Below are 16684 nucleotides of genomic sequence, written 5' to 3' on the forward strand. Positions count from 1 at the left end.
TTTTCCATTATAGGTTATGACATGATATTGAATCTAGTTCCCTGTGACAATCTAGTTCCCAGTAGGTCCTCATTTATCTGTTTAATATATAGTTGTGTCTATCTGTTAATACTAAACTCTTAATTTATTCCTTGCTCTCTTTCCCCTTGGTAACCGTAAGTTTGTTTTCCATGTCTGTGAGTCTTTTTCTGTTCTATAAATAAGTTTATTTGTATCTTTTTGTAGATTCCACATAAAAGTGATAGCCTATGATATTTGTCTCTGACTTACTTCACTTAGTTGATCATATCCAGGTCCATCTTTGTTGCCACAAGTGGCATTATTTCATTCTTTTTTATGGATGAGTAATATTCCAGTTCATTTTACACACACACACACACACACACACACACAAACGCACACATGCCATATATTCTTTATCCATTCATCTGTTGACAGACATTTAGGTTGCTTCCATGAACTGGCTATTGTAAATAGTGCTGCTCTGAGCATTAGGGTCCATATATCTTTTCAAATTAGAGTTTTCATCTTTTTTGGATATATGCCCAGGAGTAGGATTGCTGGATCATGTAGTAACTCTGTTTTTAGTTCTTTAAGGAATTCCATATAAATAGTTTTGTCTAAGTCTACAAAAGATAATTTACTGTCATTTTTAAGACAAATTGCTTTAAATCTGTAGCTCAATTTTGGGGATAATTAATATCTTTACTATCTATAGTCTTCAAATCAGTGACCATGGTATGTCTATTTATTTTATTTCTTTTAATGACATTTTGTGATTTTATTCCCAAAGATTCTACATGTTTTGATAAGTATAAGTGTTTCTATTTCTTTGGAGTGATTAAAAATGGTATTAATGTTTTTATTTCTGTTTTAATGTTTTTATTATTAGTATATAGAAATGTGATTGACTTTTGTATCTTGTATCCTGTTCCTTTGCTGAACTCACTTACTAGTTTTAGGCATAACACTGGTAAATTCCTACATAAACAATCATTTATGTCATCTCTATGTAGGGACAGTTTAATTTCTTTACTTTCTGATCTGTACACTTCTAATTTTGCTTTCTTTTGTTATTTCAGTGGGTAGAATTTCCACTACTATGTTGAAGTAAAATGGTGATAGCAAACATCATTCTCTTGTTCCTGGTCTAAGAGCGGAATCATTCAGTCTTTCATCATTAAGTATTATATTTTCTGTGGGGTTTTTTTGGTAGATGCTCTTTATTAAGTTATGAAAATTCTTGTCTGTTACTATTTTGCTGAGAGGTTTTTTGTTTTGTGTTTTTAATCATGCATGTGTACTAGATTTTTAGCAAATGCCAGTTCTCTGTCAATTGACATAACCATTTACTTTTTCTTTGTATCTTGTTGGTTAATTTTCCATTTTTAGCTAGCTTTGAATACTTGAAATACATTATACTTGGTTATAGTGTATAATTCTTTTGCTATATTACTATATTTGGTTTGCTAATATTTTATTGAGTATTTTTATGTTTTAAGTTCATGGGAGACATTGGTCTGTAGTTGGTTTTTTGTTTTTTTTTTTTTGTACTGCCTTGGTATGGTTTTGGTAATAATTTCCTGATAAAATGGTTTGGAATACTGAGATTTTGGTAGAATTCTAGTTATGGAGCCATGCAAATGATCTCTTTAATCTTAGTTGAGTTTTGGTGTTTGAAGAAATGGTCCACTTCTTCTACCCTGCCAAATTTATGAGGTTGAAGTTCATAATATTCTCACATGATTGTTTCAATGAGTGCAAGATCTATAGTAACTTAATATCTAGTTCTACAATTTCCAACCTCTTTTTAATTCTGAACTGTATTTTTTTTCTTTGGTTTATTTTTCTCTTCGTTATGAGTATCATTTTCCAGTTTCTATACATACCTGATGATTTTTGATTTGGTGGCAGACAGTGTAAATTTTATCATGTTGGATGATAAGATACTTTAGTGTTCCAGTGCCTATTTTGATGCTTTTTTCTGTATTTCAGCTAAGTTACTTGGAAACAGTTGTTAACTGGCATCAGAGTAAGATTTAAAGGTTGAACTAATGATTTCCCACTATTGAGGCAAGACCTTTCTGTGTATTCTTCCCAGTGAATTGTGAAATTTTCTAGTCTGGCTGATGGGAACAGGCATTAATCTTGGCTTAATCTTGAACTCCAGTTACTGTTTCCTCCTTCCTCTCCAGTGTCTCTTTTCCCAGACACTAATTTTCCTTATATACATGCACTGACCAGTACTCTCCTGAATACTTGAAGTGGACCCTCTGCAAATCTCTGGAGCTCTCATTATGTGCAGCTTTCTCCTCTTTGATCTCTGCTCTGTGACTATAGCTGCCTTGGTCTCTCGGTACTGTTAGGTGTTTCTATACCACTCTGGAAGTCTATTGGCCCCTGCCTGGACTCGCTTTTCATGTCATACCTGGAAATGTTCTCAAGGCAGTAAACTGGGCAATCAGAAGGGTCACCTCAATTTGTTTCCCATCTCTCAAGGATCACTGTCCTTCGCAGCCTGATGTCTAATACCTTTAAAATCATTATTTCATGCATTTGTCTGGTTTTTCCATTGGTTCAGGTGAATGTTCCCACCCATTCCATATTACTTCACTTTGGTCAGAAGCAGGAATTTGGAATTGGTTTATCAAATTTAATTTTGTTTTATAAATATGTAAATATTTTTTGTGGTTACATACTCAAATCAACAGAACTATGGTATATTCAGAGAATATAAGATCCAATCTGTGTCCCTTCTATCTTATTTCCTTCCTCTCGTGGTAGCAAGTGTCTAAGATAGCCACCAATGAGTCCCACCTCCTGATAAAATACTCCGCATAAGTAAGCAGCTTCTAACCAACGGCATATGGCAACATTGAGGGGATATCACATATATAATAAGGTTATAAAAGATTGTGACTTCCATCTTGCTTACAGACTCCTCTCTTGACTCCCTAGATAAGCAAGTTGCAAGTTGGAGAGTCCTGTATGGCAAGATACTGAGGGTGGCTTCCTCACAACAATCAGCAAGGACATGAATGCCCTTAGTCCAGCAATCTTTGAGGCATTAAATTCTACCAACAATCATGTAATTGAGCTTGCAAATGAGTCATTTGAGTCTTCAGATGAGAGACCCCAGCCTGGATCAATACCTTGATTATAGATTTGTAGAAGACCTCAAAGCAGAGGATTCAGATAATCCATATCCAGATTCCTGACCCACAGAAACTTTGAAACAATAGATGTGTGTTGTTTAAAACCATTAAGTTTTGGGTAAGTTGCTCTATTTCAAAAGATAACTAATAATACCTTTTGTAGATTATATTTTATTTGGTGACTTATTTTTCCATCATTTGCTTTTTAAGGTAAACACATATACAGTTGATCTTCATTATTCACAGATTCTGTATCTACAAATTCACCTACTTGCTAAAATGTATTTGTAACCTCAAAAATCAAACTCAGTGCTTTTTCAGTCATAGGCAGACATGCCCAGAGTACCAAAAATTTGAGTTGCCCCATGCACACATTCCCAGCTGAGTTTAAACAAGGGAGTGCTCTGCATTCTTGTTCCAGCTCTTACACAGAGGTGAACAGATGATGAAGATAGTAGGGGCAGTGCAACGTGGTGCCAGAAACTCCAGCTCCAGGGCCAGCCAGACAGGGTTTGAATATAATTCTGGCCTTTGTTATTGGACCTCAGGCAAATCACTTAACTCTTTTGAACTTTGCTTTTCTGGTAAAATAAAGACAATAGAATCCACCAACAGGAGTTGTTTTTTAAGGTTATAATCTTAATTATACAAAGTTGTAATTTAAGATTTTGAAATCTGTTTTATATTGATTTATTTCCCTTTGGAGGTATGGTTCAGTATTCACTAGTTCTGTGTTTGCAGCAACTTAATTGAACATAGCTACCATGAATAAGAAGAATTAACTATATACATATTCACATTTTAGAAACTAAATGATAATAACAAACTATTCTCATTTTTTCTACCTTTTCCCCTCATAGAACATTATATTCTCTTTACCTCCATAGCAATACATAGAGATATTTCTGTCTCTCTCTTACAGCTGAATACTACTGTTTTATATGTATACTGTAATTTATACAGCTGGACCTGTTGGCAAATGTTTGGGTTGATTGTTGTATTTGGTATTAAAAATAGTACTGCACCATTAAAAAAAATAGTACTTCAGTGAGTAACCTATTTTTGGGGGGAGGGCAATGTATATTTGGGATATATTCCTGGAATGGAGTTTCTGAGTTCAGAAGCAAAAACTTACATGTAGTGTTGTGGTTTTAGACTTTGTTACTCCTCCTTTTAAGAGGTAGAGCTTAATTCCCATTCCTTTGTTTGTGGGCACCCTTAATGATTCACTTTCAGCACATAGAATACAGAAGTAATGAGATGTCATTTCTAATATAGGTTATAAGATGACTATGGCATCTATCTTGTGTGTGCTCTCTCACTGTCTTTCCCTTGACTCATTTGGTCTGCATAGAAGCCAGCTTATATACTATGAGGCAGGCTTGAGAGAGGGAAGACCCACCATGTCATGAGGATAATTGAGTAGCCGAGGGATGCCCTTATGATGGGCAATTGAGCCTGGAAATTGAAATTCTGAGGCTTATCACCAGCTTCTTCATTGAGTTTAGAAGCATAACCTTGAAATTTAGTTTAAACATCTACAGTTATTTAGCCTTGAAATAACTACAGCCCTGGCTGACGACAGCTTGAGTGCAGCAACCTCTTGACAGACTAGATCTGAACCACCCAGGTCAGCTGTTCCTACATTCTCAACTCACAGAAGCAGTGAAACAGTTAATTACACTTATAGTTTCAAACTGCTACTTTCTAGTAACTTGTTACACAGCAATAGGTAACAAATACATATAGTTATGAGTTGAGTCCAGTCTGACTTTTTGCGACCTCATGGACTGTAGCCCGCCAGGCTCCTCTGTCTATGGAATTTTCCAGGCAAGAATACTGGACTGGGTTGCCATTTACTACTCCAGGGAATCTTCCTGACCTAGGAATCAAACCTGCATCTCTGGGGTCTCCTGCATTGTCAGGCAGATTCTTTACCACTGCTGCTACCCTATTGCCAAGTCTTCTATATAGTGAAAGTGAAACTCCTCAGTTGTGTCCGACTCTTTGCGACCCCATAGAATATACAGACCATGGAATTCTCCAGACCAGAATACTGGAGTGGTTGCTGCTGCCAAGTCGCTTCAGTCGTGTCCGACTCTGTGCGACCCCATAGACGGCAGCCCACCAGGCTCCCCTGTCCCTGGGATTCTCCAGGCAAGAACACTAGAGTGGGTTGCCATTTCTTCTCCAATGCATGAAAGTGAAGTCGCTCAGTCGTGTCCGACTCTTAGCGACCCCATGAACTGTAGCCCACTAGGCTCCTCCATCCATGGGATTTTCCAGGCAAGAGTACTGGAGTGGGGTGCCATTGCCTTCTCCGACTGGAGTGGTTAGCCTTGTCCTTCTCCAGGGGATCCTCCTAACCTAGGTCTCCCGCATTGCGAGCAGATTCTTCACCAGCTGAGCCACAAGGGAAGCCCAGCTCTATATTGGGCTATGTCATTTTTCTGTCCCATTAGTAATATATAAGAATTCCAAGTTCCCATGGCATTCTTACTAACATTCTGTATTTCCAAACTTAGCATACTGTTTTTAAAAAAACAAGGTAATAGAAGAGAAATAATATCTCGCTATGGCTTTTTTATTTTTTCATTATGACAGAGGCCTCCCCTCCCTTCAACTTCTCTCACTTTTATTTTCTTCAGTCGGTCTTTGCAGTTACTGCAGTAACAGTGTACCCTAGAGAACTCCTTATAATCGTTCTTAACGTAAATTTCATTATTAATGTATATCCTATTTCCTTGCTCCTCGGTGAACTCTTCCACCACTTTGGCGGGTTTCCCCCACAGTGGACTTTCCATTCCACATTTTCACCCCTCTCAGCAAGTAGAATCTCCTGGTATAGGGTTGCGCCATTTACAAACACTTTTAAGTAAAGTCGCCAGTGAGAATATTTTACTATTCCAAATTATTCGTCTTTTACCAAACTCAGCCTTCTAATGGGGGACATTATCACTCAGACTTCTTACCCAATCCTGTAAAATCTCTCTGCAAAATTTTGTACGTTATAGGTTTGTATAATCCGCTTTTATGTTATCTTTCCCCCTCCCCTTGCTGCCTCTGTGGTACAGCCCAGACAAAGGCGCTGAGTAAACTGAATTCCTCTGCTTGTACGGAACTGACCAGTCTCGCAAGATGGCGGCTCCCACCGAGACATATAGCATGGGAGTGGCCATATTGCCTCCTGAACAAAGCCGCCCAGGGTGCAGAGTGGGCAAAACTCCACCGTACGGAACAGCGCACGCCGGGGAGCCCCGCGCTTTGCTCACCCAGACAGGAAGCGGGAGAACTCAGCCGTCTTGGGTTAAGCCGTGATGGGCGTTTCTGGAACTGCAGGTCAGAAGGCGGACATGTGTGGTGATGAGTGTCTTTTGGATTGGTAATGGGATAAGAGGGGTCCCTGAGTGTCAGTGATTGGAGACTGATGAAGTCACTGGTAGGGAAGGTATGTAGGATTAGGGTTGGGTTTATTTGGGAATCAGGGATGGGGTTAGCTATAAGATTAGTAATTGGATAACGGTGTGTCAGTGATGGGATTATCTGGGGGATCAGAAATGGTGTGTAGGGGGACTGACTGGTGTTGACTGGGTCAGGAATCTAGGGGACACTGAAGAATCAGTGATTGATGAAGGAGGCTGTGGACTAAATGATGAGGGTGTCCATGTGGCAGGCAGTGATGTGGTGGGCATGGGGGAGTTCTGTGGAGTATGTGATTGCTCGCCCCAGGATTCAGAGATTTGGAGGGAGAAGTAATGACCAGGGTGTCCTGGATGATAGCCTAGTTTTCGTTTACATACATTAAAATTTCCACAGGTCACAGGCAACCTTTCAGGTCACATCCCTTCTCAACCCATCACTATGCCCTTAACCTGGTACCCCTAACAAAAATGATCATTTTGAAACAGTAACAAACAAATCAGAAAGGATAGGATTATTATGAAAAGTATGATTTTTGTCCTACCTCTGTTTAAATTTATTGAAATCATTTTATATTTTATTCAAGAAACATTTATTAAACAACTGCTGGGTGCCTGGAGGTAAGTATGACTATTTCTCCCAATTGTTTCCTTACAGATCTATTTTGACAAAGCTTAGAATACCCCATATAAAACAGTATCCCTGTGGCAGGAGTACTCAGTTCCTCTGAACCAGTTAAATCTTGTCTATCTGACTCCTTGTGGGACTGAGAAGGATTTACCAGGTATGTATCTTCCTGTATTAGGGTATATTCCCTTGTATCAATGGTCCCAACTTACTACTATTTTTATATGCAGACATCCATACTGTTGGAATCAACAAGAAAAGTTTAAACATATTGATTGGCAGAAGTGTCTGCTGAGTTGCAAAGAAAATATAAGAGCTCTTGGGAGATTAGACTTTACCTGCTTATTCCTTTCTAGGGAATAAGGGAATACATTTCTCAGTTTTTGATTTGCTCATTAGCTGTTGGGGAACTTATCTTGGTATGTTTGTGTGTGTGTATGTGTTTGTGTGTGTGTGTGTGTGTGTGTGTGTGTGTGTGTGTGTATGTGTGTATGTGTGTATTGCCTTATGAACTCCTGCGAATGGAATTGCTGATTAATAGCAGGGGGGAAATAAGTTGTTAATAAATCAAAAAGACATATCTTCACATCCATACAATTAAAAAACCTTGTCCAAGTTCTGCATGATCAAAGTATGTAGTTACAAGAGAGCTTACTTCACATTATATTTGCTAATTTTTCCATGAAGACCAAACTATCTTCTCCCACAGGTTTGCTTATCATCTCCCTAACTTCTGTGGTGGTTGTTTCTAGACTGGTGAATATAGAAGCTGCATTTTGCATCCAATCTATGAAAATACCCTTCTAATCACCAATTTTGCCTTTTTAGGCATCTGCCATTTTAGAGGAGAGCAGAAAAAGATGAAGTCCCAGGTGAGTTGCTTTAATTTTTAATTCTTTAAATTTCCTTTTTTGGTTCTAAATACAATCAAATGGAAAAGTGAAGATAGCTAAAATTTAGATCAGGGAAAGATAGCCAAAATAAAGATCCAGACCTAGAAAAATTGCTAGGTAATATGCAGATAATTTGGCTTGAAACCACTTTAAAAAGTTGGTGTACAATTTTTCTTATCTTTTTGCTGACATCATCAGTTAACATGATTTGCCGTCCTCTAAAGAGAAAGAAGATACATTTCCCATAGGAAGAAATTATTTTTTGCCATATAAAACTGAAACAACTTTCAGTTTTGGATCTTCCTTTCAGTAATGGGATATACAGTGTTCTCACCAACACTCCTGTGGTAAATGCAATAATCAATTTGTAACTGTATCATAGAGTGATTTCTTTTAGAAGGAAGTTATCATAGCATCATAGCCTGACTCTGTAACTTTATCCTTTAGAGCTGGAGTCATCAGACTATTGCCTGTGGGGCAAATTCAGTTTTCTAACTGTTTTTGTAAATAAAGTTTTACTGGCAGCACACCCATGGCATTTGTTTACATATTGTCTATTGCTTTTTTTGACCTACAGTGGTAGAGTTGGATAAGCACCATATGGCCTGAAATGCTGAAAATATCTACTTTGCTGAAAAAATTTGTTGACCTCTGCTTTAAAGGACTAGATAGAGTATAGAGGCTTCCTGTTGTCCAGTTTTATCTATCAACAAAGTCTAGATAATACAGAATAGATATGTTTTGAATGGTCTTCCAAAATATTTCTTTCTTTCAAAAAGTAGTCCTTAAAATATAATTGTCAAGAATTCCCTTGCAGTGGTTAGAGCTCTGAGCTTCCACTGAACGGGGCACAGATTCAATCCCTAGTTGAGGAACTAAGATCCACAACTGAGTCATTTGTAGTGATGTGGATGGACCTAGAGTCCGTCATAGGAAGGACTAAGTCAGAAAGAGAAAAACAAATATCATATATTAATGCATCTCTATGGAATCTGTTAATAGAAAGATGGTACAGATGAGCCTGTTTGCAGGACAGGAATAAGATGCAGACGTAGAAAATGGACATGGGGTGGGAAGGAGAGGGTGAAACAAATTGGTAGAGTAGGATTGATGTATACACAACTGTGTAAAATAGATTGCTAGTGGGAAGTTGCTGTATAGCACAGAGAGCTTAGCTCTGTGCTCTGTGATGACCTAGAGCAGTCAGATTGGGGGAAAATGGGAAAGAGGTTCATGAGGGAGGGGATGTATGTGTACATATAGCTGATTTACTTCATTGTACAGCAGAAAGTGACACAACATTGTGAAGCGATTATACGCCAATAAAAAAGATAATCATAACTTTACATGAAGGTTACCTTCTTATATGAATAGATGGAATCTAAAAAATTACTATTAATAAATAATTTTTATGGAGAAGGAAATGGCAACCCACTCCAGTATTCTTGCCTGGAAAAGTCCATGGACAGAGGAGCCTGGCTGGCTGCAGTCCATGGGGTTACATGACTGATCATGTGTGCATGAGGGTGGAGGGTCACGGGTTGGTAGCAATAAACTGGTAGAACTAAAAAAAAAAAAAAAAATAATAAATAAATAAATAATTTTTAAAAATATATAATTGTCTTGCAAAGCTTTGGAAAGCAGGGGTTCCTGATGTTCTGAAGATGAGTATGGATTTTTTATTGGCCCAATAGATTCAATTACCATGGCTAATTAACTTGCTTATTCCTTTAGGATTAAAGATTTGTATTTTTTCCATACAGTCCAGAAGTAGAAGTCATCATTTTCATACACATATATCTTTTCTCCCTCTAACACCTATCCCCCTTCCTTCTCCTCCATCTCTTCCATTCTCTCAGTCACTCAAGCTGTAAAAATTGCTTGTAACTGATATAAAAAATACAATTTTCCACTGATAATGTGCTGTATTTTATTCAAAATTAACAAAGCTTATACATATATGGTATATTAAAGCATTCTAGTGTTATTGATAAAGCAAAATTAGAATGTTAGCATTACATTTATGAATTTTCTTATCAGAATGGATTTCCTCTATTTTCTACATTTATTATCTTTCTCATGTTACTGTCCTTTAGATCACAGGAATATTATTCAAAGTGTGCAAAACCATTTTAAATTAAGTATGAGCTTTATTCTCTATAATTTTCATTCTTTCCTTTTTAGCAGACATGTCTTGAATATTCAGTATATGTCACAGATGCTGGCTAGCTGTGAAATAACTCAAAATTTAGGTATGGTTCTTTCTTGGGAAGAATACAGAGAAAAATGGGGCAAACAGATGTGGAAACTAACACAAATACATAAAAGCTCTATAATAGAAATGAGAGCAAGGAACTTTTATAGTGATGAAGGAAGAGCAGCCAGCTTTATAGAGAAAGCAAGAATGAGAGGCTTAAAAAATGATTGAACTTTGGATCATGAAGGAAGTAGGATGAGGATGGGTAACAGCATTTGCAAAAGTAGAAAAGGCTGAGAATTTGAGGAATACTAAAGTGGAGGTGTTTTGTGGAAAGTTTGTCTAAAGGTGATATTAATGTAATAAAATATAAAAAGTCTTAATTACAGTATCAAGGAAGGCATTGTGGAGTACAGTGGTCAAAAAACCAAGGTATTGAGTCAGGATACCTGTTTTTAAATCTGACAGTTGACCAGTCATGTATATTTAGTGTAACCTTTGGCACAAAGTGACTTAACCATTGTATTATGAGAGTTATCTCTCATGAGAGTTATCTCGTATGTAAAGTAGGAAAACTAAAGGGATTGTTATGGGAACAAACTAAATGTGTGGTAGGTTGATGGTGTGGGATGAGAGAAACCTTAAGATTGACATGATTGAGATGAGAATAAATACATACATAGATAGATAGATGGAACCAAAGGAATCTTTTAAGCAAGGGAATGTTGATATTTAATTTTTTTCATTTTGAAAGAAGCATTTGATAATAAGAGAATAATTAGGGGAAAACCCTTAAAAATAGTTTTAAATAATACAAATCATTTAGATTCCAGAAGGCAATGGCACCCCACTCCAGTACTCTTGCCTGGAGAATCCCATGGACGGAGGAGCCTGGTAGGCTGCAGTCCATGGGGTCGCTGAGGGTCGGATACGACTGAGCGACTTCACTTTCACTTTTCACTTTGATGCATTGGAGAAGAAAATGGCAACCCACTCCGGTGTTCTTGGCTGGAGAATCCCAGGGATGGGGGAGCCTGGTGGGCTGCCGTCCATTGGGTCGCACAGAGTCAGACATGACTGAAGTGACTTAGCAGCAGCAGAAGCAGCATTAGGTGACAACTATTGTGAACATACATAATGGTGACATAATTAAAACCATTAGTTTACCCTCCAGAAATGTCTATGGCTCTACAGTTACCCAAGTCCTTTATTTCAGTGTCATGTCAATAATTTATTTTGGCTTTTTCATGAATGTTTCCTGCATATTTCTTAAGTGTATTCTTTTTCAATATTGCTATTATAATTGATGTATTTCATTATATTCCTAGCTATTCCATATATGTAGGAGAATTGTTAGATTTAGAAGAAGCTAAGATTTCTTTCCTATGAAATGAGGGGATTGGATTAGCATCTTCAAGAACTCTGACATTTTCTGACTCTCTAAATGTGGCTCTTCTCAAAAAATTTTTATGTGTTATACTTTAAAAATCCTTCTCTATAATTATTAATAAAAATCCTCCCAGTCAGGTTTTGTTGTTATTTTATAGTTTGGGGTATTTTTAAAATTAAAATTTTTCCTCATTCAGAATATATATATTTTTCTTTTTTCTAAGACATATGATATCATTGTATTATAATTGATATACTTTGTTATGACAGCTAGAACTGGCATAGCCGAGTACCACAAACTGCATGGATTAAATGACAGAAATTTTTTATCTCATAGTTCTGGAGGCTGTAAGTCAAATTCAGCTTATCAGCAGGGTTGGTTCCTTCTGTGGACTTGAGGGAAGGATCTGTTCTAAGTCTCTCTGTTTGGCTTATAGATAACTTATCTTTTCCTCAGGTGTCTTCATTCTATGTGTGTGTGACTCTGTTCAAACATCTCCTTTTTATATGGATATCAGTTATATTGGGTTAGGGTCCACCCTAATGACCTCATATAACTAATTACATTTGTAAAGGCCCTGTTTCCAAATAAGGTCACATTCTGATGTTCTAGGGGTTAGAACTTCAACTTACTAATTTCTAGGGTATACAGTTCAGTTTCTAGCATATGAATTCAATATTATTCTTTTCCTGTTAACTTTCCAGTTGTTTCAGTACTATTCATTGGCTAATACATGTTCCATTCAGCTATTTTAATGCTGCTTTATCACTTACTAAATTACCATTTGTATTAGGTAGGCATTTTATGATTTACCTCTTTTGTTTTCCTGTCCTGTCTGGCTCTTGTTAAAGGCAGGATTTGACATTGAGTCTCCCAAATACTCTGATACAAAACTAAGTGTAGGTATAGTTTTGCATGCTATAGTAGAAATGATAAGAATGATGACTTTAGATTGAACAGGAATATTATTGTTACAGGGATTAGTATCTTTCAAGGATGTGGCTGTGGATTTCACCCAGGAGGAGTGGCAGCAACTAGACCCTGCTCAGAAGACCCTATACAGGGATGTGATGTTGGAGAACTATAGCCACCTGGTCTCAATGGGTAAGAGTGACTTCCCTATATAACTCAGACTTGACCAGTCAAGTACCTTTCCTTACCAGTCACTATAGTTAGGTGGTTCCTGAAGTGTATATAATGACTTTGATGATCTTAATACCTTCCCCAATGGAGGTCATTACTTTCTGAAGGTTAAATGAACTACTTCATTGTAGACCTCCTTAAACTGCATCTTCTCTTTTGCCTTCTGTGCAGTCTATCGCAATTCCTCTGATTTCTATTTAATAGGGCATCCAGTTTCCAAACCAGATGTCATTTCCAAGTTGGAGCAGGGAGAAGATCCATGGATCATTAAGAGAGACATACCAAATCGGATCTGTCCATATGAAGGTCAGGCAGATGGGCGACTAGGTAAGTGAAATATCTGTTTTGTTTTTATTTTGGTTGATTGATGTCTGAGGCTTGTGTTTTTCTCCATAGTGAATTTTCTTACTCTTTGTTCCTGTACTGAAAATTTAGTAGGCACTCAACAAATAATTAATCAATTAAATAATTGTGAACCTTTATAGGGGATAGCTATTTCTTATTGATTCTATATTCTATTCTTACTGATTCTATTCTATATATTCTATCTTTTGTATTAAATATATATTGTTTTATATATTTAATGCATTTTATGAAAAGGCTTAATAGGCAATAGAAGGCAAATTTCTTCTAAAAACACAGGTTGCATTACAAAATTAAATGTCAGATACTGCTACTGTTTTTAAAAGTTTAGAGAAAATTAGAGTCTAAAGAAATGCAACAGAATTTGAAAAGGCATTTTTCAGAGCATGCAACTGTAGCTGCTTTGAAAGATAAATTGAGTATTGATGATGATGAGAAAGGGAGGTGAAGGCAAAACTGTTGGTAGAGGTGGGCAAGAAGAATATATGAACAAAACCTGGAAGATAGGGAAATACAGCTTTTCTGGGAGAACTTTGCTAGTTTTATTTGATAATATATAGAAGGAACAGTGGAATTCAAGCTTGGATTCTTGGTGTGACTCTGATACTGAATCCACAGCATGATCTTGAGTATTTCTCTTGTTTATATTAGTTGTTAATTAGGAAAGTAGAATGAGAGGAGATGCAATATTTTGAGTACAGAAGAGACCTTGTTTCTTCAGCTAGAGGTGACAGGACAATACTAGCCAAGTATATAGCATATGGTTTATAAAATAAATGAATTTGAATGGTGAAAAGCATTTACATTCTGAAAGCAGGAGAAATGGGAAGATTCTAAAAGAGTAATCCAAGATTAGAGTGATAATAACTCAGATAGTTTTCTGTCTCCTTCAGGTCTAGTTTTTTCATGAATATTTCTCTTTAACATCTTTGTCTATTCATTACCCTGATCATAGTGTATGTTTTATTGTCTTCTGAAATGGCATCTCATCCCTGTTTGGGTTCATCACTTTTATTAGATCAATCATTTTTTATACTCCTCTGTGTTCTGTTAATTATTCTTTATGACTTTTTAATTTTCCTTTCTTTTAGACAGGAAGAGTAACCTTGACAACCCCCAATCATGTATTTTGGGGTCTGTTTCCTTCCATAATAAGATATTGAAAGGAGTCATAAAGGATGGTTCATTATACTCCATTTTAAAAGTCTGTCAAAGTGATGGCCAGTTACAGAAATGTCAGAAAAATAGACTTTCCAGACAAGTAACAGTCGTCAACAACAAAACAATGACTGTAGAGTCAGACTACAAATATGATGCACTGAGGAAAATATTTCAAGAGTGCATAGAGTCAGATGCTTCAAGACAAAGACCCTATAACTATGATGCCTTTACAAAGAACTTGAAATCTAATATTGACCTACCTAGTTGTAACAAGAACAATTCAAGAACAAACCTTGATGAGAGTTTTGAATGTGGAAAATCATTCATCCACAGTGTGGCCAATTCTAACCTTGAGAAGCTTCACAATGGAGTAATTCCCTGTAATGATAATGAGCATGGAAACATTTTCAGCAAGAAACAATCCATTATTCATTATCAGAATGTTGAAACCAAGGAGAAAACCTGTGTGTGTATTACATGTGGAAAAGCCTTTGCTAAGAAGTCACAGCTCATTGTACATCAACGAATTCATACTGGGAAAAAACCATATGATTGTGGTGCATGTGGGAAAGCCTTCAGTGAGAAGTTTCACCTCATTGTACATCAGAGAACTCATACTGGGGAGAAACCTTATGAATGTTCTGAATGTGGAAAAGCCTTCTCTCAAAAATCATCCCTTATTATACATCAGAGAGTTCATACTGGAGAAAAACCATACGAATGTAGTGAATGTGGAAAAGCCTTCTCCCAGAAATCACCCCTGATTATACATCAGAGAATTCACACTGGAGAGAAACCTTATGAATGTAGAGAGTGTGGTAAGGCCTTCTCCCAGAAGTCGCAACTGATTATACATCATAGAGCTCATACTGGAGAGAAGCCCTATGAGTGTACTGAATGTGGGAAAGCCTTCTGTGAGAAGTCCCACCTCATTATACATAAAAGAATCCATACCGGGGAGAAACCCTACAAATGTGCTCAGTGTGAAGAAGCCTTCAGCAGAAAGACAGAACTCATTACACACCAGTTAATTCATACTGGGGAGAAACCTTATGAATGTACTGCTTGTGGGAAGACCTTCTCCCGAAAGTCACAGCTCATTATACATCAGAGAACGCATACTGGGGAGAAACCCTATAAATGCAATGAATGTGGAAAAGCCTTCTGTCAGAAATCACATCTCATTGGACATCAAAGGATACACACAGGAGAAAAACCTTATGTTTGTACTGAATGTGGGAAAGCCTTCTCTCAAAAGTCTCACCTCCCAGGTCATCAGAGGATTCATACAGGAGAGAAACCATACGTATGTGCTGAATGTGGAAAGGCATTTTCTCAGAAGTCAGATCTTGTTTTACATCGGAGAATTCACACTGGGGAAAGACCCTATCGGTGTGCTGTATGTGGGAAAGCTTTCATCCAGAAATCACAACTCACTGTACATCAGAGAATTCATAGCAGTGGTAAAAATCATAGTGAACTAAAAACACAGACAAGCTTTCAGTATTAGCTCAAGGCTTAATACACAACAGGAACTTGATTAATTTGATAAATTTTTTGACAGCATCTTTATAGAGAAAATTTTACAAGAGAATTCACATCTGTAGTGTGGTGATACCTAACTCAGCAGACATGATGGAAAATAATTACATAAATGAAGGCCATTTTCACCATAGCATGTAGAGCTTTTAAAGTTATGAATTGAATGGTTAGTAGAGCAAATTATGTATATAGAATGTTGTCAAAGTATATATTCCTTATTATGCCCCATAACAATAAACATTGTAAAATTGTTAATATTAACTTGGCATCATTTTGGTCATATACATTAATTTCCTATAAAGAACATGAAGAAAGCTTGATTTAAAAAAATCAATTCCAAGAAACTGCATTAACAAGGAAAGGCTTGGGAGTTCCCTGATAATAGGACTCAACAATTTCACTGCTGTGGCCCAGGTTCAATTCCTGGTCAGGGAACTAAGATCAAGTTGCACAGTGTGACCAAAAAAAAAAGTGGGGTGAGGGGCTTAGCATGACCCCTAAAGATACATGTAAAATTCTTATACAAAGATGGAAGGATAGGTTGATAAGATTCAGCAAGGGTGATAGTTGCACATTTTCCCATTTCAAGCATATAAGTTGATCTGTATCTTTGGAAGAATCCTTTTGAAACCGATGCTTCTTGACCATGTCTCCTATTCCTCTTGAAACATTTACTTTTCCTTACTAAAAATTTGGTATCGTGGAAAGACTTTGGTACTGAACCACATTGTCTGGGTTTTCATCCTGGCTCAACTAGTCAAAAGATTGTATGACTTCAGGCAAGCCTGCTTTA

At 37.0% G+C, this 16684-nt stretch overlaps 1 protein-coding gene across 7 annotated transcripts in view; it reads left to right on the top strand.

The window, feature by feature from the left end:
• Positions 1 to 16151, top strand: part of ZNF300 (zinc finger protein 300) — a 33287-nt gene extending 17136 nt beyond the window's left edge. The window contains exons 2-8 of one of the 7 annotated variants that reach the window (XM_044947439.2): positions 2959 to 3273; positions 6230 to 6603; positions 7162 to 7195; positions 8031 to 8074; positions 12660 to 12786; positions 13030 to 13152; positions 14280 to 16151. In XM_044947439.2, the coding sequence (XP_044803374.2) occupies positions 6583 to 6603; positions 7162 to 7195; positions 8031 to 8074; positions 12660 to 12786; positions 13030 to 13152; positions 14280 to 15859 (1929 nt within the window). In that variant the 5' untranslated portion in view covers positions 2959 to 3273; positions 6230 to 6582 and the 3' untranslated portion in view covers positions 15860 to 16151. Of the gene's footprint in view, positions 1 to 2958; positions 3274 to 6229; positions 7360 to 8030; positions 8075 to 12659; positions 12787 to 13029; positions 13153 to 14279 lie in introns of all 7 variants that reach the window. The other 6 variants (XM_025292397.3, XM_044947442.2, XM_006042011.4 and 3 more) reach the window with 6 other exon arrangements.
• The last annotated feature ends 533 nt before the right edge of the window (positions 16152 to 16684 follow it).

Source organism: Bubalus bubalis, chromosome 9 (genome assembly GCF_019923935.1).
Source record: "Bubalus bubalis isolate 160015118507 breed Murrah chromosome 9, NDDB_SH_1, whole genome shotgun sequence".
Taxonomy (NCBI): domain Eukaryota; kingdom Metazoa; phylum Chordata; class Mammalia; order Artiodactyla; family Bovidae; genus Bubalus; species Bubalus bubalis.